The sequence below is a fragment of the Lithobates pipiens genome, unplaced genomic scaffold (genome assembly GCF_037356315.1).
Source record: "Lithobates pipiens isolate NorthernLeopardFrog02 unplaced genomic scaffold, aLitPip1_a1.2 Scaffold_3, whole genome shotgun sequence".
Taxonomy (NCBI): domain Eukaryota; kingdom Metazoa; phylum Chordata; class Amphibia; order Anura; family Ranidae; genus Lithobates; species Lithobates pipiens.
The window spans coordinates 221053588-221078854 of record NW_027507790.1 but is presented as its reverse complement, the minus strand read 5'-3'; the positions used below and the strand labels follow the sequence as shown (position 1 = coordinate 221078854).

General features: G+C 44.5%; 1 protein-coding gene across 1 annotated transcript in view; it reads left to right on the top strand.

Annotated features, from left to right (window-relative positions):
• Window positions 1-1013: 1013 nt before the first annotated feature.
• Window positions 1014-25267, top strand: part of PTGER4 (prostaglandin E receptor 4) — a 35936-nt gene continuing 11682 nt past the window's right edge. The window contains exon 1 of the mRNA XM_077462813.1: window positions 1014-3121. Within this exon, the coding sequence (XP_077318939.1) occupies window positions 2294-3121 (828 nt within the window). The 5' untranslated portion in view covers window positions 1014-2293. The remainder of the gene's footprint in view (window positions 3122-25267) is intronic.

Genomic DNA, 25267 nt, shown 5'->3' with positions numbered 1-25267 from the left:
CTATATGCATTTTGCATCCCGGGCACCTGAAAAATATGGACATGCAACACATTGGGGGTTATTTACGAAAGGCAAATCCACTTTGCACTACAAGTGCAAACTACAAGTGCAAAGTGCACTTAAAATTGCACTGAAAGTGCACTTGGAAGTGCAGTTGCTGTAATTCTGAGGGGTAGATCTGAATTGAGGGGAATCTCTGCTGATTTTATTATCCAATCATGTGCAAGCTAAAATGCTGTTTTTTATTTTCCTTGCATGTCCCCCTCAGATCTACAGCGAATGCACTTCCAAGTGCACTTTCAGTGCACTTTGCACTTGTAGTTTGCACTTGTAGTGCTAAGTGGATTTGCCTTTAGAAAATAACCTGCATGGGCAAAGCATTCGCTTTATGAATTTTGATAAAGTTTATAAACTGGCTTCTGTGTCAGTAGCTAAATGCAGTTAACCGTATCAACCAATAAAAATTTACTTTACCAGTTATACCAGTACAGAACGAAGTCTGATTGGCTGTAGTGAGTGCTGCTTTTACCACTTAGCTCCTTTATACTGAACAGCCCCAAAAATATTTTGGAAAATAACAAGAGGTCATCATTATCACTAAATCCCAGACTCGGCGTGATTGTTCGCTCCCCTCCACTTCCACTGCTCTGCGAAATCAAATCCAGCTCTGTGTATGTGTGCAGTATTCATAGAAATCATTTGTTTACCACTATAGAAGATGTTGATTGTGTGGCTTTGTGAAATACAAAAAACAAATTTACTTTTATTCTTGTGTTTATTATATTTTATTTATTTATTGTAATGCAACTTTCTATACTTTTTTTAATCAACTGTAAATAATAATACTGAAAAACAAATCTCCCATTAAGTGGGATTATGTATAAATTGTACATTTTGTCACTTTCCTGAACAGAGGTGTGCATGGGGTTGGAGAAGAGACACAGCACGCATGGACACCAGAGCCACCCAATTCACTCAGCTCACACTTCTGCCCCCAGGAGCTCTTCCCAACGACAGCAGCGATCTCTATAACCTCATCACTGACATCAGCAGCACCAATCAGACCAGGGGGAGGGAGAAGAGCACAGAAAAACCTCACCCCTCCCTACAAACTTCACCAGAGGAAACTTAGAGCAAGCAGCTCAGTAGTGTCAGCACTGACAGTGTGGAGGACATGAGCACCACTGACAGTCTGCAACAATGAGTGGACTCAGAGCTGCTCTCTTCCTTCCAGCATCATTAGTCCTGGCAACCAGCCATATCAAGTCCTACCGGTCTGAGAAGTCCTGATTTCATCAGTGGAAGTCTGAGAAGTTCTGGTCTCATCAGTGCCAGTCTGAGAAGTTCTGATCTCCTTACCTGAACCAGTCTGGGAACTTCTGATCTCCTTACCTGAACCAGTCTGGGAACTTCTGATCTTACCAGTGCTACAGGTAGTTTGAGAAGTCCTGATCTCCTTACTTGTACCAGTCTGTGAAGTTCTGAGCTGGCCAGTGCAACTTTGAGAAGTCCTGATTTCCTCACCTGCACCAGTCTGGGAATCCTGATCTCACCAGTGCCCATTTGTGCAGTCCTGATTTCTTCACCTTAGAAGAAGCCCTAATCTTTTCACCTGTACCAGTCTGGGAAGTTCTGATCTCACCAGTGCCACACCGAGAGTCCTGATCACCTCACATGTATCAGTCTTAGAAGTCCTGATCTCCTCTGCACCATGCTTTCAAGTCCTGATCACCTCACCGGTACCAGTTTTAGAAGTCTTGATCTGTGCAAACCTGTGAAGTCCTGATCTCCTCACCTGTACCAGTCTTACAAGTCCTGATCTCCTCACCTGTACCAGTCTGAGAAGACCTTATCTCCTCACCTGTACCAGTCTTAGAAGTCCTGATCTCCCCAAGTGTGACAGTCTTACAAGTCTTGATTTTCTCACCTTTACCAGTCTGAGAAGTCCTGATCTCCTCACCTGTCAGTCGGAGAAGTCCTGTGTCAGTTTGGGAAAGATTGATCTCAACTGTGCCAGCCGGTGAAAAGTTGGGATTTCCTCTCTTTCTCCCACCTGCACATGTCCTAGAGGTCCTCATCGCCTTAGCTGTGCCAGTCTTGGATCCCACCAACTGCTCTCACCTGGAAGTCCTGATCCCACCTTGGCAGCCCCTGTCTAAGGACTGAGCTACAAGAGGAGCACCTACTTGGAGATAAACCCTGAGGACTTGTTGAGTGACTTACCTGCCCACACCTAGGGCATTTTTTGTACTTTAGTTGGGTTGTGTATGATGTCAAGCCTCCAGATCTGAAGATGACCCCAGAGAATATCACCACCATGCTCTCCTCTCTGAACGCGACCCTCCTGAACAGCACCGGGGGCTCAGTAACCGGCCGGTCCCCGACTATCCCGGCCGTCATGTTCATCTTCGGGGTGGTGGGGAACCTGATCGCCATCATCGTCCTGTGTAAGTCCCGCAAGGAACAGAAGGAGAGCACTTTCTACACCCTGGTGTGCGGACTGGCCGTCACCGACCTGCTGGGCACCTGCCTGATCAGCCCGGTCACCATCGCCACCTACCTGCAGAACAAGTGGCCGGGCGGGCAGGCGCTGTGCGAATACAGCTCGTTCATTCTGTTGTTCTTCGGGCTGGCCGGGCTGAGCATCATCTGTGCCATGTCTATCGAGCGCTACCTAGCCATCAACCATGCCTACTTCTACAACCACTATGTGGACAAGAAGCTGGCCGGCCTCACCCTGTGTGCCATCTATGTGTCCAATGTCCTCTTCTGCGCCCTGCCCAGCATGGGCATGGGGAGGAGCGCCCTGCAGTACCCATGTACATGGTGCTTCTTGGACCTCCGAACCAACGTCTCCATCTATGCCGCCTACTCCTACATGTACGCCGGCTTCAACTCCTTCCTCATCCTGGTCACCGTGATCTGCAACGTCATGGTCTGTGTGGCCCTCATCAGGATGCACCGACAGTTCGTGCGGAGGACCTCCCTGGGCACCGACACCCGAATCTCCGACTTCAGGAGGCGGAGGAGCTTCAGGAGGATCGCCGGGGCTGAGATCCAGATGGTCATCGTCCTCATCGGCACCTCCGTGGTGGTCCTCATCTGCTCCACCCCTCTAGTGGTAAGTCCCGGGAAGTGCCTGCCTGTGAGTGAGTGTGTGTGAGAGATAGTGCGGGACTTGTACGGGACTGGAGAGGCCAGCATGTCAGGGGAGAAGAAGTGGCGAGTCCAGCATGTCAGGGGAGAAGAACTGGAGAGTCCAGCATGTCAGGGGAGAAGAACTGGAGAGTCCAGCATGTCAGGGGAGAAGAACTGGAGAGTCCAGCATGTCAGGGGAGAAGAAGTGGAGAACACAGCATGTCAGGGGAGAAGAAGTGGAGAACACAGCATGTCAGGGGAGAAGAAGTGGAGAGCCAGCATGTCAGGGGAGAAGTGGAGAGCCAGCATGTCAGGGGAGAAGAACTGGAGAGTCCAGCATGTCAGGGGAGAAGAACTGGAGAGCCAGCATGTCAGGGGAGAAGAACTGGAGAGTCCAGCATGTCAGGGGAGAAGAAGTGGAGAGCACAGCATGTCAGGGGAGAGGAACTGGAGAGTCCAGCATGTCAGGGGAGAAGAACTGGAGAGTCCAGCATGTCAGGGGAGAAGAAGTGGAGAGCACAGCATGTCAGGGGAGAGGAACTGGAGAGTCCAGCATGTCAGGGGAGAAGAACTGGAGAGTCCAGCATGTCAGGGGAGAAGAACTGGAGAGTCCAGCATGTCAGGGGAGAAGAAGTGGAGAACACAGCATGTCAGGGGAGAAGAAGTGGAGAACACAGCATGTCAGGGGAGAAGAAGTGGAGAACACAGCATGTCAGGGGAGAAGAAGTGGAGAGCCAGCATGTCAGGGGAGAAGTGGAGAGCCAGCATGTCAGGGGAGAAGAAGTGGAGAGTCCAGCATGTCAGGGGAGAAGAACTGGAGAGTCCAGCATGTCAGGGGAGAAGAACTGGAGAGTCCAGCATGTCAGGGGAGAAGAAGTGGAGAGCACAGCATGTCAGGGGAGAGGAACTGGAGAGGCCAGCATGTCAGGGGAGAGGAACTGGAGAGTCCAGCATGTCAGGGGAGAAGAACTGGAGAGTCCAGCATGTCAGGGGAGAAGAACTGGAGAGTCCAGCATGTCAGGGGAGAAGAACTGGAGAGTCCAGCATGTCAGGGGAGAAGAACTGGAGAGTCCAGCATGTCAGGGGAGAAGAACTGGAGAGGCCAGCATGTCAGGGGAGAAGAAGGGGGTATTGCAGAATTGCAGGGTCCAATGCCGGTTTGCTAACTCTAAATTCACAGACAGTTTGTGAAATCTATGATTTTTACATCTGTCTGTGAATATCCATTATGGACATGCAGTCTTCATGTCTGTAATTGACATTCATGGACATGTGTAAAAATCATAGATTTCCAAACTGTCTGTGAATTTACGGACAGTTGGCAACCCTGCCAGCTTGTCATGTGAGAGAAGGGGGTATTGCAGAATTGTCATGTCCAGCATGGCAGTTTGCTAACTCTAAATTCACAGACAGTTTGGTAAATCTGTAATTTTTACATCTGTCTGTGAATGTCTATTACCAGCATGTACATCTATTCCGTAATGGACATTCATGGACAGATGTAAAAATCACAGATTTCCCAAACTGTCTGTGAATTTACTGACCGTTGGCAAACCTGCCAGCATGTCAGGGGAGAAGGGGTTATTGCAGAACTGGAGAGTCCAGCATGCCAGGGGAGAAGGGGTTATTGCAGAACTGGAGAGTCCAGCATGCCAGGGGAGAAGGGGTTATTGCAGAACTGGAGAGTCCAGCATGCCAGGGGAGAAGGGGTTATTGCAGAACTGGAGAGTCCAGCATGCCAGGGGAGAAGGGGTTATTGCAGAACTGGAGAGTCCAGCATGCCAGGGGAGAAGGGGTTATTGCAGAACTGGAGAGTCCAGCATGCCAGGGGAGAAGGGGTTATTGCAGAACTGGAGAGTCCAGCATGCCAGGGGAGAAGGGGTTATTGCAGAACTGGAGAGTCCAGCATGCCAGGGGAGAAGGGGTTATTGCAGAACTGGAGAGTCCAGCATGCCAGGGGAGAAGAAGGGGGTATAGCAGACCTGTAGATCGCAGAGTGCCGGGGAGAAGAAGGGGTATTGCAGAACTGGAGAGTCCAGCATGACAGGGCAGGAGAAGTTGGCTATTGTAGCTGTAGAACCGCAGAGCCTAGCATGGCAGGCAGGAAAAGAAGCAGGAGACTATTGTAGCTGCAGAACTACAAAGTCCAGCATGTCAGGGCAGGAGAAGGTGTCTGGCTGTTGTAGTTGGAGAACTAGAGAGCCCAGTATTCCAGCGCAGAGAGGATGGGTACTGCAGCTGTAGAACTAAAGACCACAGCACGGGAGAAAGGGGGGGGGGGCATTGTAGTAGCAGAATTAGAATGCCCAGCATGCCAGGGTAAGAGACAGTGATTATATTATCTGTAGAACAAGAGATCCCAGTGTGGCACGGAATGAGAAGGTGGCTGCTGTAACTGTAGAAATAGAGATCCCAGGGTGCTGGGAGAGCACAGAATGGCTCTTGTAGCTGCAGAACAGCTAAGGAGCCAAGATTACCTCCCTCTGAAACCAACACTGGCATTGTGTGCTAACTATCTAAAGAAGAAATACAGGTTCCAGCAGGTTATGGCAGGCTGGGCTCCAATTATAAGCCAAAAATGTACATTTTAGTTACAAATTTACAAATAATATTATCTAAATAAAATATTCAGTAGGGGTAGGTTAGGTGTTCTTTGCTTGATTGCTGTCCATGAGTAGTTCTACAAGTCCCAGCAGGTTATGGCAGGATAGGCTGGTACTTGTAAGCAAAGTTTACCCACCACTAAACTGAAAACTGACATTTTATTTTCAAATAATATATTCTAAATTAAAATGTTCAGCAGTATCATTTTTTTTCCTGATAGCTGTTTGTAGAACAACAAGACCCAGCAGGTTATGGAATGGTAGGCTTGTACCTGCAATCTAAATATCTGAGGATGTCCTATCACACTGAGCTCAACACTGACAATGGACATTGAAAGTTTAGTTTCATAGATGGCATGCCATGTGCTCTCTAATCCTACTCTGTAAATGAATGAGTAGAACTACAGGACTCAGCAGGTCAAGGCAGAGCAGGATGGCACATGTTACTGCAGAGCTTCTAGGGGGGGAGCAAAGATAACCAATCACTGAGCTCAGCTCTGACTTTAGAATTCCAATGTTGATTCATTTATGTTGGGTTTCAGGAATGGCATGTAATGTGCTTGTCTTTCCTGATTGCTGTGTGTAGTAGAACTACAGGTCCCACTTGTTGGTGCAGAACTACTAGAGAAGCAAGGACACATGACCTATCAATAATCTCTGACACGGTCATGTTTATCCTTTATGTTGAGTTTCACAAATATCATGCCATGTGCTTTTCCTTTTCTAGAGTAGACCTTCAGATCAAAGCAATTCATGGCAGGACAGGCCGGTACTTGCTGTTGCAAAACAACAAAGGATCTAAAACTGACCAGTAATACAAATGTTAGGTCTGATTTATTAAGGTGTAAAAGGAGATGAAACATGATCCAATCTGTATAAAGTAAACCTGTGTTCACTTCAATCCTCCAATCCTGTGTGGAGGAGATTGAAATTTGCATTAAATACCGCTTCGCCTTCCCATAATTTATGACTTGGAAAATAAATTCCATCTTTGCTTTTCTGCACAATCGAGTATTTAGGATCCTTTATTCCAAGAGTCGATCCTGTGTTGAGTTTGATGGATAGTAATATATATACTGTGATTTCAGCCTTCTAATATATACCCTGCAGGCTGGATTTCAGTATTCTAATATCATATGTATTCTGCATGCTGGATTTCAGCATTCCAATATATACCCTGCATGCTGGATTTTAGCATTTTAATATATACCCTGCATGCCAGATTTCAGTATTGTAATATATACCCTGTATGCTAGATTTCAGAATTTTAATATATACCCTGCATGCTGGATTTTAGCATTTTAATATATACCCTGCATGCCAGATTTCAGTATTGTAATATATACCCTGCATGCCAGATTTCAGTATTGTAATATATACCCTGCATGCCAGATTTCAGTATTGTAATATATACCCTGCATGCCAGATTTCAGTATTGTAATATATACCCTGCATGCCAGATTTCAGTATTGTAATATATACCCTGCATGCTGGATTTCAGTATTCTAATATGTTATACATCCCCTGTGCGTAATATACATTCATATTATAATACTGTGCCAAATAAGTGAGTGCCTACTTTGTGCTTTCACATGCTGGTACTTGTGTCTATACAACAGATAAAGAGCCTGCACTATATTATTATTATATTTATCATCAATAATTTATAACATATTATGTAACGCTATAAATGTGATGAACAGTGTTTTATAATATGCTGTATCTTTATAAATTAGTGATGGTAAATGTAATAATAATATAGTGTAGGCTCTTTATCTCTTGTCTTTATCAGATTATTATTTAGATTTCTGGTGCCCACATGTTGCCCTTTGGTGTTCCCATTGTGACCCTCAGACCCCAGCAGTCAGTAATAGGAGCTTTGCTTTTGTAACAGGCTGTTATAGCAGTTTCACACAACACACCCTCCGTTCCTGATTGTCTCTTAGCCCTGGTTCACACTGCTGCGACTTCGCATTCAATTTGCCGATACGTTCAAGTCAAAACACATTCATTTCAACGGGTGCCATCTTAATTGCTGCGACCCAAGTCGGGGCAATAAAAAAAAATGTATTTGCGTTACTTTTATGCATCTTGCTTGTGACATGAGTGCCATAGACTACAATGCTAAAATCACAAAAGTCGCAAGGAAGCCATTTCTTTGTCTTATGTTTGCGACGTTTGCTCTGACTTCAGAGTATTTTGTAAGCTCAGTAATATGTGTCACATTTTGTATTGTTATGATTTTGCCAAAGCCGCATTAAAGTCGCATTGGAGTCGTTTCAAGTTGCAAGCAAGTCACAATGAGCTGAGCCTGAGAGCATGGCTTCAGTCTCCAACCAACTCCTGTAGCATGGTCTCCTCGGACCACCTCCTCTAGTAAAGCTGGACATACAGGTAGACTTTCTAACAAACAAAAAATCCCCCCCCCCCCCAGTATATTAGATATTGCCTATGAGACGACAAATGTCATCCAAGAACATCAAAATGTAATTTGCTTTGAATGGAATTTCCTGAATGCAAACCACATACATTTCTAGAAATGTGTTCATTCGAGAGAAAATTTGCATCCTGCACATTCAAATCTTTTTGTAACTACAGTCAAAATCGAACTTTGATTTGACAAACACCAGTAACAATTTGCAAATTAAACAAATGTTCTAAAAAAGGAAAATATTTGAGCAAGCTTCTACTAATGTATGTGGCCAAGCATTCGTCTTCAGCCTATGATAGTCATTTGTAGCCTTATAGACAGTGGTGGCTGGTGGTATTTTTTGAGGGGGGCAGTAAACACCCCCCTGCGCCTCAGTCATCGGGCACCCCCACCCCTGGTTGGTCACCAGCCCCACACTTAATCCCATCTAGGTCGCGTCTCCTCCCTCCTCCTCCTCGGTGGCCAATAGGATCGCTTTTCCTCTCGGCCATTCGGGTGACGGGTCTCAGGACCCACTTCCTGATTGGCCAAGAGGAGAATAAGAAAGGCAATAGCGAATAATTAATTATTGTCACACAACTGGGTGGGCTCAGGGGGGCAGGCTCTAATCACATACTTCTAAAAAAAAAACATTGGAATCCATGCGTCCAGCGCCCTGCATGTAGATTAGGGGCCGGTGCATGGATTAGGGGGGGCGGCACCCAGACGTTGGTGCTATCAGGGGGCCACATTTGGGGCCCCACTTACCTTGGAAGGTGGCAACCACTGCTTAGGTTCTTCTCTCGTAGAACAAGTCCCAGCATGAGTGTCACACACTGGGACCTGTAGATATAGAACAACGCCAACTTTTTATTGCATAGCTGCCAGCTGTCCCCACGTTCCAGGATTGGATATTTCTCCCATAAAATCTTGTGTTCTTGTTTGCAACACTGAGACGCTGAAAGTAAAATCTCTTTTTCCAAAAAGCTACATTGATTAATTGTATCATTTATAATGCAACAATTCTATGTACAGTACACTACTTATTGCGTGATATGGTGGGAGTGTAGCTTGTATGTTTCCAGAAATTATTTTACTAAGTAGAAAACGATCGGCCTCCTGTACTCATTCAGCTTATATCCCATTGGGTGATGTGTACTGGGCATTTAGCCCCTGTGCGTCCAATCCCAGTGTTTTCATGCGCCTGGGAGGCACAGATGTAGCACCCGGCCCCTAGCCTTGTCATAGACTTTGACAGGCTGCAGGTGGCAGGACTGGGCACTGCACCTGTGCCACCCAGGCTCTTGAAAACGCCAGGATTGCACAAACATGGGCTAACCGCCCAGTGTGCCTGTGGCCAATTATTGGGCTATTTGCCACATCGATCATGTAATGTCTTTTATTGGCTGTCAGTGTAGAAAATAATCTACGGTACAAACAACAATTGTTATGACCTAATGCCCCATGTGCACCAGGTATAGATTTTATTTTTATGCTCTTGAATTGTCACTTGCAGCAATGATCAGATTTGGTTTAGCCAATGTGGAACTACAAGTCCCAGCTTAGCACAGATCAGCTAGGGAGCCATAGGGCCCCGTTCACACCTGAGCAATTTTCCACTTGTAGCTTTAAAATGCTCAACAAGCCATGAGCGTATGTAGAAGAATATATATTGGCCTAAACTGAGAAAGAAATTTGTTTTTTTATATATTTTTGGGGGATATTTATTATAGTAAAAAATATTGCTTTGTTTTTTTCAAAATTGTCGCTCTTTTTTTGTTTATATCGCAAATAATTAAAACCGCAGAGGCGACAATCCATTCATTTCAATGGCCCCTGTTTACATACCGTATGAGCATATGTAGAAGAATATATATTGGTCTAAACTGATAAAGAAATTAGTTTTTTTATATATTTTTGGGGGATATTTATTATAGCAAAAAGTAAAAAATATTGCTTTGCTTTTTTTCAAAATTGTCGCTCTTTTTTTGTTTATATCGCAAATAATTAAAGCTGCAGAGGTGATCAAATACCACCAAAAGAAAGCTCTATTTATGGGGAAATAAAGGACGTAAATTTTGTTTGGGACCACGCAATTGTCAGCTAAAATGACACAGTGCCGGATCGTAAAAATGCTCTGGTCAGGAAGGGGGTAAAATCTTCCGGGGCTGAAGTGGTTAAACAGCAGCTCTAATTTCCTCTCCCTCACCTCCCCCTAGTGTTTTCTGTTGGCTAAACAAAATCATCTGAAACTGTAAAACGTTTGTAATACGCTTCTGAAAAGCTTTATAAACGCTTTCAAAAAAACACTTAAAAAAAAAAAAACGCCTGAAAAAGACAGTAAATCGCTACGCTCGGGTGTGAATGGAGCTTAAATAACTTAACAATGAGTTGCCTGTTGAGATTTATCATTTCCATATCAGCTATGACAACTTTATTTGTGCCCAAGGACTGGCATGGCATCTGCTCACTGTGCAGCTACAAGTCGCAGCATGCCTTGGGAAAGGTAACCACACAGTTCATTAGCTTACTGACACACAACGCACCCTCCTACGCAGTATGGTGTACTTTGCTCGTGGCCTCCTGGGATACTTGCCCTGCGTTTCTGCTGTCTTCGCTTCCTGGCTGCAGCCACCTGGCTTGTTTGGTCATCGTAAATTCTCACCTATGCTACAATTCACACTAGATACCTACAGACGTCACTGGCAGCGCCCGCTCCAAGCAGCGGTGCCTCACTAGGACATAGCTGAGCACATTTCAGTGCTTCTGGCTTTATTAGGATGGTGCAATCTCATTTCAGTTTGCAGATGGGGCAAAAAAAAGAATATTATTTATTGCACTGTGCCTTATTTGGTAAGCCTGGCTGTCCTACATCTGCTTAGTGCTGCAACAAGCTGAGACCAGTGCCCTTGCACACAGGAGTGCCATTGCCCACATGAGGATCAGAATGGTGTTTTCACTTTCATAATGGGAGCCAATGACCCACTTTTTAGGCAGTGCAGTGCCTCTTTCCTGTTAAGGTCACTATATGAGAGCTTGTTTTTTTCGTGGCTGGGCTGACTAATCGCACAGATGCAGGAGGCCGGGTGGTGAGGATTACACTCACCATGACATATTACATCAGAATGAAGTTTTAACATTTTTTTTGGTTAACCAAAAGATAATCATTTACTCATTAAAGCTTTGTACACACAGCGCTGGATGTGGGAATTTCAGGACTCGTCCTGAAGCTCACCCAGTAGGTAGAAATATGTTATGTATAGTCATATGCAACCCAAACCCAGGATGCTACATGCACTTTGGCATGCCGCAGTGAAAAATTTCACACTGAACTATTGCATTTAACACATTATTGTTTCTGGCCCGGAGCTGGACTGGCACTGGTGAGCCTAAAACACCTGCATAGTATGCCACTCAGGCTCTCTGGATAGGTGTAAGTCCTAAACGTCTGCAACTAGGAGTGCTGCTTCAGGAGGGACTGTAATGACTAGAGAAAAAGAAAGGTCTCCCTGTAGTCACACATCTATACCATCCCTGAGATGAGTGTGTGAGTGGCAACCTCAGCCTGGACTAGGCCGACACGTTTCGCTCCACCCCTCAGAACCTAGTCATGGATAAGCTGCATGGGGCGGAGCGATATGCATTTGGGGCATGGCCTGATCGGAGCCCAGGCTCAGGTTGCCACTCACACCCTCATCCCAGCATGCGTGGAACTTTGTGCGTCGGAATTGTGTACACACGATCGGAATATCCGACAACAAGTCTTGTTGTCAGAAAATTTGAGAACCTGCTCTCAAACATTTGTTGGTGGAAATTCTGACAACAAATGTTCACACGGTCGGACTTTCTGACAACAAGCTCATATCCAACATTTGTTGTCAGAAAATCTGATCGTGTGTACGGCCCATAAGACTAACCGTAACTCTTCCTCTAACATAGATGGCTTGAATGTTGTCAGATTTCTGCTGAATCGGCTGGAATTCGAGTCGTGGGTAGCCCTGAAAGTACTTGGCAAAAGTTGATTTAAAATTAGACTGAGCTTGGTGGAAAATTCTTGACTGAACAGTGTCCTGTCAGATGCAGTTACTGTCCAGCAGCGCCATTATATTCAGGTAGTTGTTGGTTCCGTGGGTGCTGAATACAATAGCCCGCAGCGGAGATTCCCCCATTCAAGCTGTTAGCATAGTTGATTTTCTCTTGTTCAGTTGATTTTCTCATGTTCGGTTGATTTTCTCTTGTTTAGCCCTTGTGCTGTGTATGGGTAGCTTAATGCTCCCTACTTTTTGAGTACTCAAATAGTCCAGCCGAGATATTCTTTCCTTAAGGCTAGCTCTCTCAGATGCCAACACTAGTGGCATCCTAACATCATAAGCAAGTGGGCATTACATTTAAATTGATATACAAATCTGATTCTTTTGTATAGGGTACAACATGCATAAAAGAATAAGTTCTGTGTCAGGTTCTATAGCAAGTAGCTGAGCTGTAATCACAAACAAGTAGTGGCTTGAGAAGACCTGCGATTTGCCTTCAGCCAAACCGCCAAACTGGCTCCTCCGGTTGGTAAACAGCAGCAGCAGCCTGTTCACATAATGTGATTGTAGAATCGACTTCCCTGTTCTGCCAGTTTGCCAAAATAATTGACAGTGACGGCGCTCCTCCTACAGATCAGCGGAGGTGTAGGCGAATTTAGGATTGCGCTAATTGGAGCTGACAAGCTCGGGGCAAGGAGAACACATTTTCTGAATAGAGATATCTGGAAATGTGGCCAGACAATGCCGATTCAGAATATTACTTTTCACTGTTATTTACAGTATAACTAAAAGGCCAAACCTTTTTTTTTTGTTTTGGATAGGGTGGAGAGGGATCTATGCAGGTAGTGATCTGGCCGGGATCTAAGATGGGATAACTACTCCTCGCACTCCATGCAGATAGTGTCCTGCCCAAACACCCCAGTGTTGCAGTCTGCGTATTCTCCCCGGGCTTGCGTAGGTTCTAAAACAGTTTTCTTGTAAGTTTCCCACAAATGTTGTATTTACCAGACGCATTTATTTTTGAACACAGTACAATTTTCCCTTGTTGCTCTTTTAGATGACATTTGTGATAGGAGTGATTGTCACAAAGATTTGGTCTCTGAACACTTTTTGCTGTTATCGTTTCCTTTTGAGAATGTACAAACATGACAAACTCGGCCACAATGCTTCCATTCATATATATCTCGCTGTCATAGGATTCCATTAGCCTGACTTTCTCCTGCCTCCGCAGAGTTCCCCGCCAGAACTAGATTATTTGTGTTTTTCTTTGCTTTAGTGGAATGTATGTTGTATGGATATACCCAATGTGGAATCCAAGCAAGATTAATGATTTTCGAGTAAGTCACAGCTATGTGCCAAATGCATTGGCTGGCTGTCATCTACACTTGGTATGGTTATTGAAGTTCCATGATAGAGGAACATCCAGCATTTTCTTCTGTCTGTTATGGAGCTGGATTTGGAGTGGTTCTGCCTTTCTACATGGTGAGTCACTGACCTCTGACATGTGTATGTAAAGTTATAGGACATTGGTTGTACCTGCTTATGGACAGCGATTTGGTAAATTTTTAGGGTCACTCTCAGGGTGACCATTAGAAATCATGGGGCCCCATGCAGCTCACCTGATAGGACCCCCCCAATAACCCCTATCAGTTGCCCTGCCCACTACCATACACTCTGTACCCCCTGCATGGGACCCCCATTGTTTCCCTCTCTGCACTCCCCCCTAAACCTTACTCTGTACCCCTCGCCCCATACCGCATTACCCAGGACTCTGCACCGGGTCTGGGACAAGGGGTGGGCAGGAGGGGTGGATGCCCTGGGCACAATGGTTTATTTCAGGAATGGGGTGCCCTGACCCTAAGGGAAGGGGGGGCACAGTTTGGCATCTTTGCCCTGGGCGCTAGATGACCTTGTCCCAGCACTGCTCTGCACTAGCTGGATCTCCCAAAACTCTATCTGTACTAGCTTTTCACCTCACTTGTATCCCTGCTCCCCCTCTAGTACCCCACAGTCTGCAGCCCCTGCATCCCTAATTACACTACACTTTGCATCCCCAATTATCCTACACTCTTCCCCATTACCATTACCCTACACTCTGCACTCCCCATTACCCTATGCTCTATGTCCCTCATTACCTTATGCTTTACATCCCCCATTACCCTACACTCTGCACCCCCCCATTACCCTACACTCTACATCCCCCTATACCCTACACTCTGCACCTCCCCATTACTCTACACTCTGCACCTCCCCATTACTCTACACTCTACATCCCCCCATTACCCTACACTCTACATCCCCACATTACCCTACACTCGACATCCCCCTATACCCTACACTCTGCACCTCACCATTACCCTGACTATACATCCCCCATTACCCTACACTCTACATCCCCCCCATTACCCTACACTCTACATCCCCCTATAGCCTACACTCTCCATCCCCTATTTCCCTATGCTCTACATCCCCCATTACTCTATGCTCTACATTCCCCATTACCCTACTCTCTACAACCCCCTTTACCATTACCCTATGCTCTACATCCCCCTTTACCCTACAGTCTGCATCCCCCATTACCCTACACTTTACATCCCCCATTGCCCTACATTCTGCATCCCTCAGTACCCTACTCTGCATCCCACATTACCCTACACTCTGCATCCCCCATTGCTCCACATTCTTCATCCCCTGTTAGACATGGGTGAGGCATGGAGAAAGGGAGGACTTGAGGTTTGGAAGCTGGTGGACTGTGAGATATCCACAGGCAACCCCTGCCGGCCCCCCTGCTGACCTGATGGGGCCCCCTGTATGGCAGCCCTGCTCACAATACACTATACCGTCTGACTGAATCTCCTTTAAATCTACCAGTAGCTAAAGGGTCCTGCAAAATTAGACATGAATAGGTTGTATAGGTCTTTCCTTCTATTTCAAATTTTAGGGAAGTGTAAAGGAGAGGACATATGGACACAGCGTACTTGTGCGGCATTTACAAACAGGTGCCTCCTTACTGCCTGCGAAATGGCTCTCCACCACTGATCGCTTTTCAGAGGTTCAGCAGTGACAGCTGCACATATAAACTTGAGAATCGTGGATGCAAACTGCCTTCTGGACTCCTTACCGATTGGTGATCTCTTTTTCTAGACTAGGCAGGGCGTATGTTGGACCTCTGTAGAAAGTCCTTCTCTGTAGCATGCTGACAGGGGACAGGCCTTTCCACTCAGGCTGTGGCTGCTTTTTAAAGAAAGACAACTGTTATGCCCTGTACACATGGTCGGACTTTCTGAAGGAAAAATTCAGATCGGATTATGTGGTCAGAAAATCCGATCGTGTGTGGACTCTATCGGACTTTTTCCATCGGAAATCCCGACGGAAAAAGTTTGAGAGCTGGATCTAAAAAAAATTTCTGACAACAAAATCCGATCAGACTTTTTCCCATCATTTGTAGAGAATTCCGACAGACAAAGTGCCATGCATGCTCAGATTAAATTACGAGGTCAAAGCTATTGGCTACTAGCCTCTACGTAGTTCCGTTGTAACGAACGTTACCACGTTCCGAATGATCGGATTTTCCAACAACTTTCTCCGACCGTGTGTATGCAACACCAGTTTCGTACAAAATCTGTCAGAAAAAATCCGATGGATTTTGTGGTCAGAATGTCTGGCATAAGACTTTGGATATCTTTTGTTGTGATACACCTGGAAATATTTATTGATTAAAACTGATATTTTAGTTGGTCTTTAAAGGACACCTGTACTGAGCTTACGTGGCATCGGCCATTGTTAACGTCTCCTTCTGAAAATATACTAGTTGCCCGGCTGTCATTTCCATCCAGTGTCTTTCTGAGGCACAGACCTTCAGCAAGAATTCTGATCAGGAATTGTAACTTAGCTCTAAATTTTCCAACCTGCATGTAGTTTTGGGTTAGTTGAGCCAAGGCACAGCCAGGCAACTCGTATTCCTAGAAGGAGGACAGTAACGTGAGCTCTTGTATCCAGAAGAAAAAAAGTGAAAATGTTCAGCACAGACAGAAACTACAGAAAGTTTGGTGAGTAAAAGCAACACGTCAGCTCAGGAATATGCAAGCAGCAAATGTTTTTGTACTCATTACAGCAACATATTGATTCTTTCTAGCACTCCGGGCTGTTGTAGAAACCAAATGTTGAGTCACGTTAGCCCGTTTTTACCATTGGAATTAAAATACAAAAATATTTAAGAGCCATGACAACAAGACAGAAATGTAACCTCAGCACTGGGACATAGCAGCTCTTCAGTCATTAAAGCACCTTAAAGTGCCGCCATCAAGTCATTAGGCTCATTAGTTGCGCCATGGCGTGCTGCTGTGCGGTGCAGAGACTACTCAGCATGTTGTGACGTGCCCATTAAAGTGTATTTCTACCTTAGCAGTCAAATTTGAGGAACCCCCACTCTATGTATTTTATGTGTTCCCATTCACACAGCATACCTAAAGATAATGTAAAAAAAAAAAAATCTGATCTTCTTGGAGCAGGTTTATACATAGAACTCTATAGGCAGCTTCTTTGTAGAATAGCACTCAATGTGCAATTAGGGGACAGAGAGAGGGACTGATTGGTTTTAGAATGTATTAAGATAGAATGTACCACCCAGGTCTTGGGATCTTTAAGCCTTTGTTAGGTTAGTCTACACATGTGGTTTACAACTGATTATGAAGACCTGCCAGCCCAGTACAGGTAGGGTTGATTTTAGTAAACATAACTCCCCATCCCCCTCCGTAAAGCGGTATTAAACCCAAAATCATATATTTCAGCTTACCAATCATTAGATGTGGTGGCTGCATTCATTTTCTTTTTTAAAGTCATTGTAAACCTTCTTTTTTTAAAAATAATAAACATGTCATACTTACCTGCTCTGTGCAATCCTCCTCTTCTGGGACCTGGCTCCACCTCTTCATTGTGCACCCCCATAGGAAACAACTTCCTGGGCTTGATCCCAAGCCGTGCTGCCTGTGCCTATAGGTAGAGACAGTGTGGCTTGGCCCAGCCCCCCCCCGCTTCCTCATTACAGGATTTGATTGACAGCAGTGTGACCCAATTGCTCTCATTGTTATCAATCTGTCATATGAACAGGGAGAGAGCTGCTGATCTCAGGCATAGTGCTGGATCAAGGAGAGCAGATTTACTGGCTGGATCTCTGCTCATTCGGATCACAGGATCGAGCCGCAGCACGCCATGTGGCCCCACTGTGAGCACTCGTTCTGAGGGACATTCCTGAACGTCCACTCAGAACGAGGAAAGGACCACCCGGCCGTTTATGAGCAGTGGCCGGGAGGGAAGTAGTTAAAATTTACAAATGCAGCAATTTAGAATTTGGATGAAAGGTTTAGCACTGGAAAACACTTTTTGAAAGATAAAAAGTGCATTTTATATACAACTATATAGATCAGACCAAATGAGGGACAAATGAGGGACAGAGGGACATTTCTCCAAATCAGGGACAGTCCCTCGAAATCAGGGACAGTTGGGAGCTATGGACAGGAATGGGACTGCCCACATGTGGATGCATGAAAAACATGAAAAACAGCCCTTCACACTGACGTAGGCTTAATTACACCTGTGATGCCCCGTACACACGATCGGAATTCTTGTCGGTAAAAGCTCTGATGGTTTTCCCGACGGAATTCCGCTCAAGCTGTCCTGCCTACACACGGCCACACCAAATTCCGATCGTTTAGAACACGGTGACGTACAACCCGTACGACGGGGCTAGAAAAAGGAAGTTCAATACCCAGTAGCCAATAGCTTTCGTCTCATAGTTGAATCTGAGCATGCGTGATTTTTGGCGTGTCGGAATTGCATACACACGATCGGAATTTACGATAGAAAGTTTTTCCATCGGGAAAATTGAGAACATGCTATCAAATTTTGGCTGGCGGGAATTCGGACAGCTAAATTCCGATGGAGCATACACAAGGGTCGCATTTTCCGATGAAAAGCTCTCATCTGTCTTTTTCTGGCCGGAATTCCGATCGTGTGTACGCGGCATTAGAGTTTTGTGTTAACACGTCTCTTTTAAATTGGAGCACATGCAGCTCCTTTTTATTTATTTTTGCCTGATGGGAACTTTCTTTAGGGAATTGCGTAATCCTGATAAAAATGCCGCAAAAATTTCCTTAATGAGAAGTCACAAGTTCACTGGGATCCATCCCACAGATTGCCTATATGGGCTGACCGTTCCGTGACTTCTACAAATAATGACTCAGCTAGGTGATAAGAAAGCGGCTAAACGATAGCCCCATTTATTGATGTGATTAATAGGCAGTGCGTCTTCTGATAGGACCCGTACATGTCCTTAGCGTTGTGTTTACTCACACACACACGCAGGCTGCCAGCTGTGACAGCTGTGTCAATGTGTTTCTTTGTCAGAGCGCGTAAGTACGATTGCTCCAACCCTGAAGAAATATTCTGTAATCAAACATTGCTGGGGAGACGGTTTCATTTATGGGCTGGTGTCCACGCTTAGCCTTGGACACTTCCAGGGACGGTTTAACATTTTCCTGTGACTATCTCCAAATCAACAGAGCCCAACGTGACGTAGCCTGGTGCCAAACTGCTCTCATCTGACTTTTTTCTCATGAATATCTTTGAAGAGAACGGTGAAACATCATGCTTGTTCCCTGTCGGCAGTGCAGCTCATGCTCCATTATATTTGCACCCATGCCACTACTGATAAGCCCAATGTCAATTGAAGTCGTACCGTGTCCCCATTCATGTGCTGTGTTGTTGCCAAATTTACCTTTTAAAGAGGTGTTTCCCTTAAAAAAATAATAATTAAAAGTCAGCAGCTGCAGTATTTGTAGCTGCTGACTTTCAATTATTTTTTACTTTTAATAATCGGACACTTACCTGTCCCAGGGTGCAGCGATGCGAAGCCCCGCTTGTCCACCCCTCCTTCAAAATAGGGTGGGCTTGGAGTCCAGAGCATTTCGTCCATAGCCCAACCAGGTGTATTGCAACAGCGAATGAATATTCGCTGTTGCAATACTGATCCTCCTCCCAGGCCAATTGGGAAGTGGGTCTGATACCAGGCACCCCGATAGGCTGAAAGGACAGGCGCTCCTATTGGTCACCTAGGAGGAGACGCATGGTAGAAGCGAGGAGGACAAGAGCCGACGCCTGGATGCCAGATCCCTGCCGCTGCCTGGTGCCCTGATCCCCACTGCTCCTCGGATGCCCCCTGCCTAGATAGGGTAAGTGTTGGTGGACCGACCAGCAGACAGTGGGGGGGGGGGGGCTTTGAGGTGGTGCAGGGGGGTGTTTTCCACCCCCCAACAACAAAAAAACACCATCCGCCACTGCCCCCAATGCTAGAACACAATAGATCTTGGAAAATCGCTAGATTTGATGGGGGAGTCGCTAGATTCGCTCGTCAACACAGTGTTGATAAGGGGAATCTATCAATTTTCTTTTTGCGGGCAAGAACTTAAAAATTTTAAATTTATATAAAAATGATTTATAGGTAGGTCACAAAAGCTAATAATGCGTACACACATAGCATACAACTTCCCGACTTAACAACTACCTTATGTTACAGCAAGCAGCAAAATTTGCTCCATAACAAATGCTGAACATGGTTACAGAGCACATACATGTCAGTCTGTTTATATAAGTCGCAGGAGACCTTATATTGCCCCTTTTCGTTTGTAGATAGTCTAATAGCATCATGTCTGTTTGGACCGTAAACGCCACTTAACCACCATGATATCAGGAACAAAAGAAAACATAAACCTATTACCTGAGGACAGATCTGTGTTTTATACTGTACAACCAGTGACCCCAGAGATAAAATAGTTGCAGGTTAAACCAGATAGGCGAGAAGCCTCCCAGGCATTGATGGAGAGATAAATAGCCCATGCTGGAGATATAGAGACACGTGCAATAAGCCTGTCCAAGAGGACAATTACATCTTGGCATGGCAGGCCTTTAAGTGGAGTTGTCCCTGTAATTGTATTAGAGAAGCAGGAACAGAGTTTGTCGTGTTTGTACAAGAAGGATGTTTATTGGGTTGCTAATTATATAAATGTCCTCCATCTATGCAGGTATTTTCACCTTCCCATTTCAGCACTAGCATGCAAACACAAATCCTGTTTTATTAGTAATAATAAAGCGCAACTTCAGCCAAAACATCTTTGAGTTTTGGATAAAATCTGGGGGAGTAATGCCACGTACACACGACCGGACTTTCCGGCAGACTAGATCCAAAAGGATTAGTGCGTCGGACATTCTGATCGTGTGTGGGCTAGTCCGATTGTTTTTCGAAAAACAAAATCAGACGGACCTAGAAAAAGAACATGTTTCAAATCTATCCGACGGACTCAATTCCAACGGACTAAAATCGGGAAAACCGTTCGTCTGTGTGCTAGTCCGACGGACCAAATATGACGCAAGGGAAGCTATTGGCTACTGGCTATTGAACTTCCTTGTTTAGTCCCGGGCGTGTGTGGCCAAGTCCGTTTGGAAAGTCTGTCGGAACTACGTCACCGCATTCTTGATGGTTGGAGTTTGTTGTGATCGTGTGTATGCAAGACAGGTTCAGCGGAATTCCGTTGGAAAAACCTTCAGAGCTTATTCCGATGGGAAAACGGGTCGTGTGTACGCGGCATTAAGGTTTGACCTCACATTATATGGTTTGGGTAAATTTGAAGACAAAAATCTGGTATGGGGTCTAAAGCCTTGTACACACGGTCAGATTGTTGGATGAATTTTCACCAGTTTGTTTGATGCTAGTCTCAAATTCGAAAGTGAAGAGGGTACTCACCATCAGAAAATTTTCTGACGACAGAATTCAACGTCAGAAGTGACGTAATGTGTTGAATTGTTTTGTATGTGTTCTTTCATTTCTGAGCATGCCTAGTCTTGTTCTTCAGATTTAGTTTTTTGTCAGAAAACCATACAAAGGAAAAGAAAATCAGACGTTGTGGTCACATCGGGCAAAATCTTTGAAGCCTGCACATCCAGTTTTTGTCTGCCGAAAATTCGTAATCGGCTGTCAAAAGCAGCATACTAAGAAAATCAGCAGATCTTTCATTGGAGGAAATTTATCTTCAGATTTTTTGACCGTGTGTATGGGCCTTTGCTCTGAAGGAGGCCAATTTGAAGGGGGCCAACAGGGCCACCCACTATGCTAATTTTGGCCGGTTCATCAGGAGTCAGTGTATGTGGCCAGGTTTAGACAATGCAGTTGATTTACTAAAGGCAAATAGGTTGTTCACTTTGCAAGGCAATTTACCTAAGAGCTTAGTGAATGTGGTCAAATTTCAGAATACCCAATTATGTGCAAGGAAAATAAAAATGAAAAACAGTCAGCAGAGCTTCACTAAGCTCTAGAAAGAAAATTTCCTTGCAAAGTGAACAACCCTTTTGTCTAGTAAATCAACTCCAATTCATCAAAGGTGTCTAATGGTCTCAAAATAAAGCAGAGCTCCTGTTTTGCTTGATCGGCTATTGACTATTCTCCTGCCATAGATCTTTATCCATATCGCCATACATACCAGAGCTGGCCTACTCTGAGGCAAAGATAAGATGATGAGACCTGTGATTGACACTCTAGTGTGAGGCTCCTGGACTTCCCTCCGGGCCATAGAACTGTTAAGCCTTCGTACACGCGATCATATTGTTTGCCAACAAAAACCATGTAATTTTGTCCCAAGGGCGTTGGCCCAAACTTGTCTTGCATACACACGACCACACAAATGTTGGCCAATAATTACGAACGTAGTGATGTACTAGACGTACTACGTTGTTTTTCAGCTCTTTAGCGCCACCCTTTGGGCTTCTTCTGCTAATTTCATGTTAGTAGTTCGTTTGGTGAGTGTTGATTTGTGTTTTTTTTCATTTTACGCTTTTCATTTTGTGCATTTCAGTTTGTTTCTGAAAGGCTGTTTGTCAACCAGACATGTTGCGGAATCGGAGGAGATAACATGTTATTTATTACTGGCTTTGGAGTTATTGCTTTGACATTATTTTTTTGTTTGAATAATGGTTTGATTTGGTATATTTTCTATATGTTTGGATGGATAGAATGCACTTTTTGGTTAAGTTATATTGGCAGATAGCATGTCTAATTTTATTTGTTTTCCTTTTTTTAATGTACAATAAAAAATTATGTAGAATAATAAATACTTGGCTATGTGTTTTACTTCAAATGACAGTTTGGGAGTAGGCAGTTACATTTAAAAAATACAATGTAAAATTAACAAGGGACACCAACATAGTTGTATCTTTGATCTTAAAAACTACGTGATAATGGTGGTGTGAAATATATATATATATATATATATATATATATATATATATATATATATATATATATATATATATATATATATATCATTTTTTTTTTTTTTTTTTTCTTGATATCATTAGAAAAAAAAGCCGTTGAAAATTAGTTTTCAATGACTCCATCCGTATCACCAGCAAAGCAGCTTCATTATTATCCCATTAAAGAAGAAGAGAATGTGTGCTGCATTTTGAGATTTCATAACTTGCCACGTCACAAATGTTATTTCTTCATTATGAACGCTAGTTTACAAGACCGACTGCTTCTGTCTCGTCCTTTCTTCCGATCATGCATGTTTGTACGTTTGGACTTTTGCCCGACGGACTTGTGTACACACTCTCGGAAAATCCGACAACACACATTTGTCCGGAAAATTTGAAAACCTGCTAGCCAACATTTGTTGACGGAAAATCCGACAACAATTGTCCGATGGAGCGTACACATGGTTGGATTTTCCGCCAACAGCCTGACATTGAACATTTCCCATCAGAAAGTCTGATCGCGTGTACGAGGCTTTAGAAGTTACTTTCTCTGCAATCCCCTGTTGCTTATTCAGTGCAGCCTATGTTGCCTTTGCTCTCTTAGTATGACAGGTACACTTTAAAACTGCATGGAAGAGCACAGCAACCCTGTAATATGTCCACACAGGTGGACTTGAGTCATGTCATTGTGGACTTTAGATTCACAATATGCATTTAATGACAGTCAAAACCAGAGCAGGAATCTATATTTCCTGAATTTAGAGCACGATCTGGAAATGCATCCTTGGCATCTGGGAAGATAATTGCATTTGTCTGTGATTTGTCTGCTATCCTAATTTCTTCATCTGCTTTCCTTTTCATTGTAAATATATATTTCCTTTGAAAATATGCCCAGGGGCGCCGAGGAGAGAACAGAAACTGTTGTTGTTTCATGCCTAATTCTGAAACTTGCGGAGAACGTGAAATTAAAATAGTAACCCTTATTGGCTCCCTGGTGATATTTTTATTAGCTTTGGTCTCTATTGGTGTAAACATGCTGTCATCGCATGATTCTCACTAACGACGCTTCAGCGGCTTAGGGAGCGATCATTGGGCTATGAAATAGTTCCCCAAGTGAGGGGGGCCGTTGGTGCGTAGTAACTGTTTTGAGGTTCAGTAGATCCCATGATTACCTAAACATCTGCCCATCTATTGCTGTTCATAGACGATAAGAAGCAAAATATAAGGGCTGCATTTAAAGAGAACCTGTCAGGATTTCTCTTATGCAAAGGTCTAAAGATTCAGCTTATTGTGCAGGATAAGGTTGGAAGGTCAAAGCCACACTGATAAAACTGATAGCAATTAATCATAGCCATTAACTGGCAGATTCATAAAAAAAGTCAAAAGGATACAAAAGTAGTATCGATAAATCTTGCATAAGCACAGTGTTCCAATTGTGTGCAATCTCTACTCATAGGCGTGTGCAGGGGGTGTGCCAAGTGTGCCTGGGCACACCCTAATCACTCTGTGCAGTGCAGATTCCCTCTACTGGCCAGGCTTCCCATTCTAGGGTTGCCATCCATCTGGGATTCACCCGGACAGTCCGGGTTTTGGATCGTGTGTCCGAGTTTCAGACCACCTGAAACCTGGACACAATACTCAGAATGGACTGTGGCTCCTCAAGTAACCAAGTACCACAACCACTGAATGCATAGGTATGCACATGGGCTCCACCCCTATACATGGACAGGAGAGACAAGAGGGCTTGTTCTGCTCCTCCTCCTGCTCCTACCCCTCTGTCTGCCCACCCACATTCCAATCCCTGGCGGTATGTGCCTCCGGAAAGGGATGTGTGAAAGTTTGCAGCTCAGCAACCGGCAGATACATCGTGGATGAAAGGTATCGATGCCTGACCCTCCATCCTCGGGTGAGTGAGCTCACATCCAATGTCTGTGACTGAAGTCTTCCCCCCCTCCCTCCCTTTCCTCTCCTGCCCGTTAGCCAGTTAGTGTCCTTCAGACTTTAAGGGGGCCGGACATTGGTGTCAGTGAGGGAAATAGTGCCCCATTGTTGGTGTCAGTGAGGGAAATAGTGCCCCATTGTTGGTGTCAGTGAGGGAAATAGTGCCCCATTGTTAGTGTCAGTGAGGGAAATAGTGCCCCAATTGTTGGTGTCAGTAAGAACAATAGCCCCCCTGTGAATGTAAGTGGCAGGAAATATGCCTCATGTTGTGCGAGGAACAGTGTTTCATATCAGTGGGAGGAACAGTGCCCTAAGGGCTGGATAAAGGCAAGCAAAGGGCTGCAGTTCGGAGAGCATAGGGGTACACCATAGAGGTCTATATGTTTTATCTGCTTTTTGACCATTGTAACATGCATGCATGGTAACAGTATATTATATTATTTGTGCATTGACATGCATTGCACTAAAACAGCCCATAAAAAAATGTAATTAAAATACAGAAACGTACCTAAAAATACTTTATGGTCAAGGTATGCCCCACAACATACTTATAAACAACTATATATGCCTATATACATGTGTTGCCGGGTGTTAAAGTGCAGACACATTGATTAACTGTATATGTTCATGAAAGAATGGCAGTGCACATATATAGCACAGCAATGTACATTGTAATAACATACATTGCTGCAAGTGCATAGGTGTAAATTATCCCTTAGCAATTCTGAGATACAAAAAAAAAAAAAATGCCACTGTAGCCTTATTAATTAAAATAGATGATATTTACTGTAGTTTAAAGTATAACTATGGGCAAAACCTTTTTCTTCGTTTTGGATAGAGTAAGG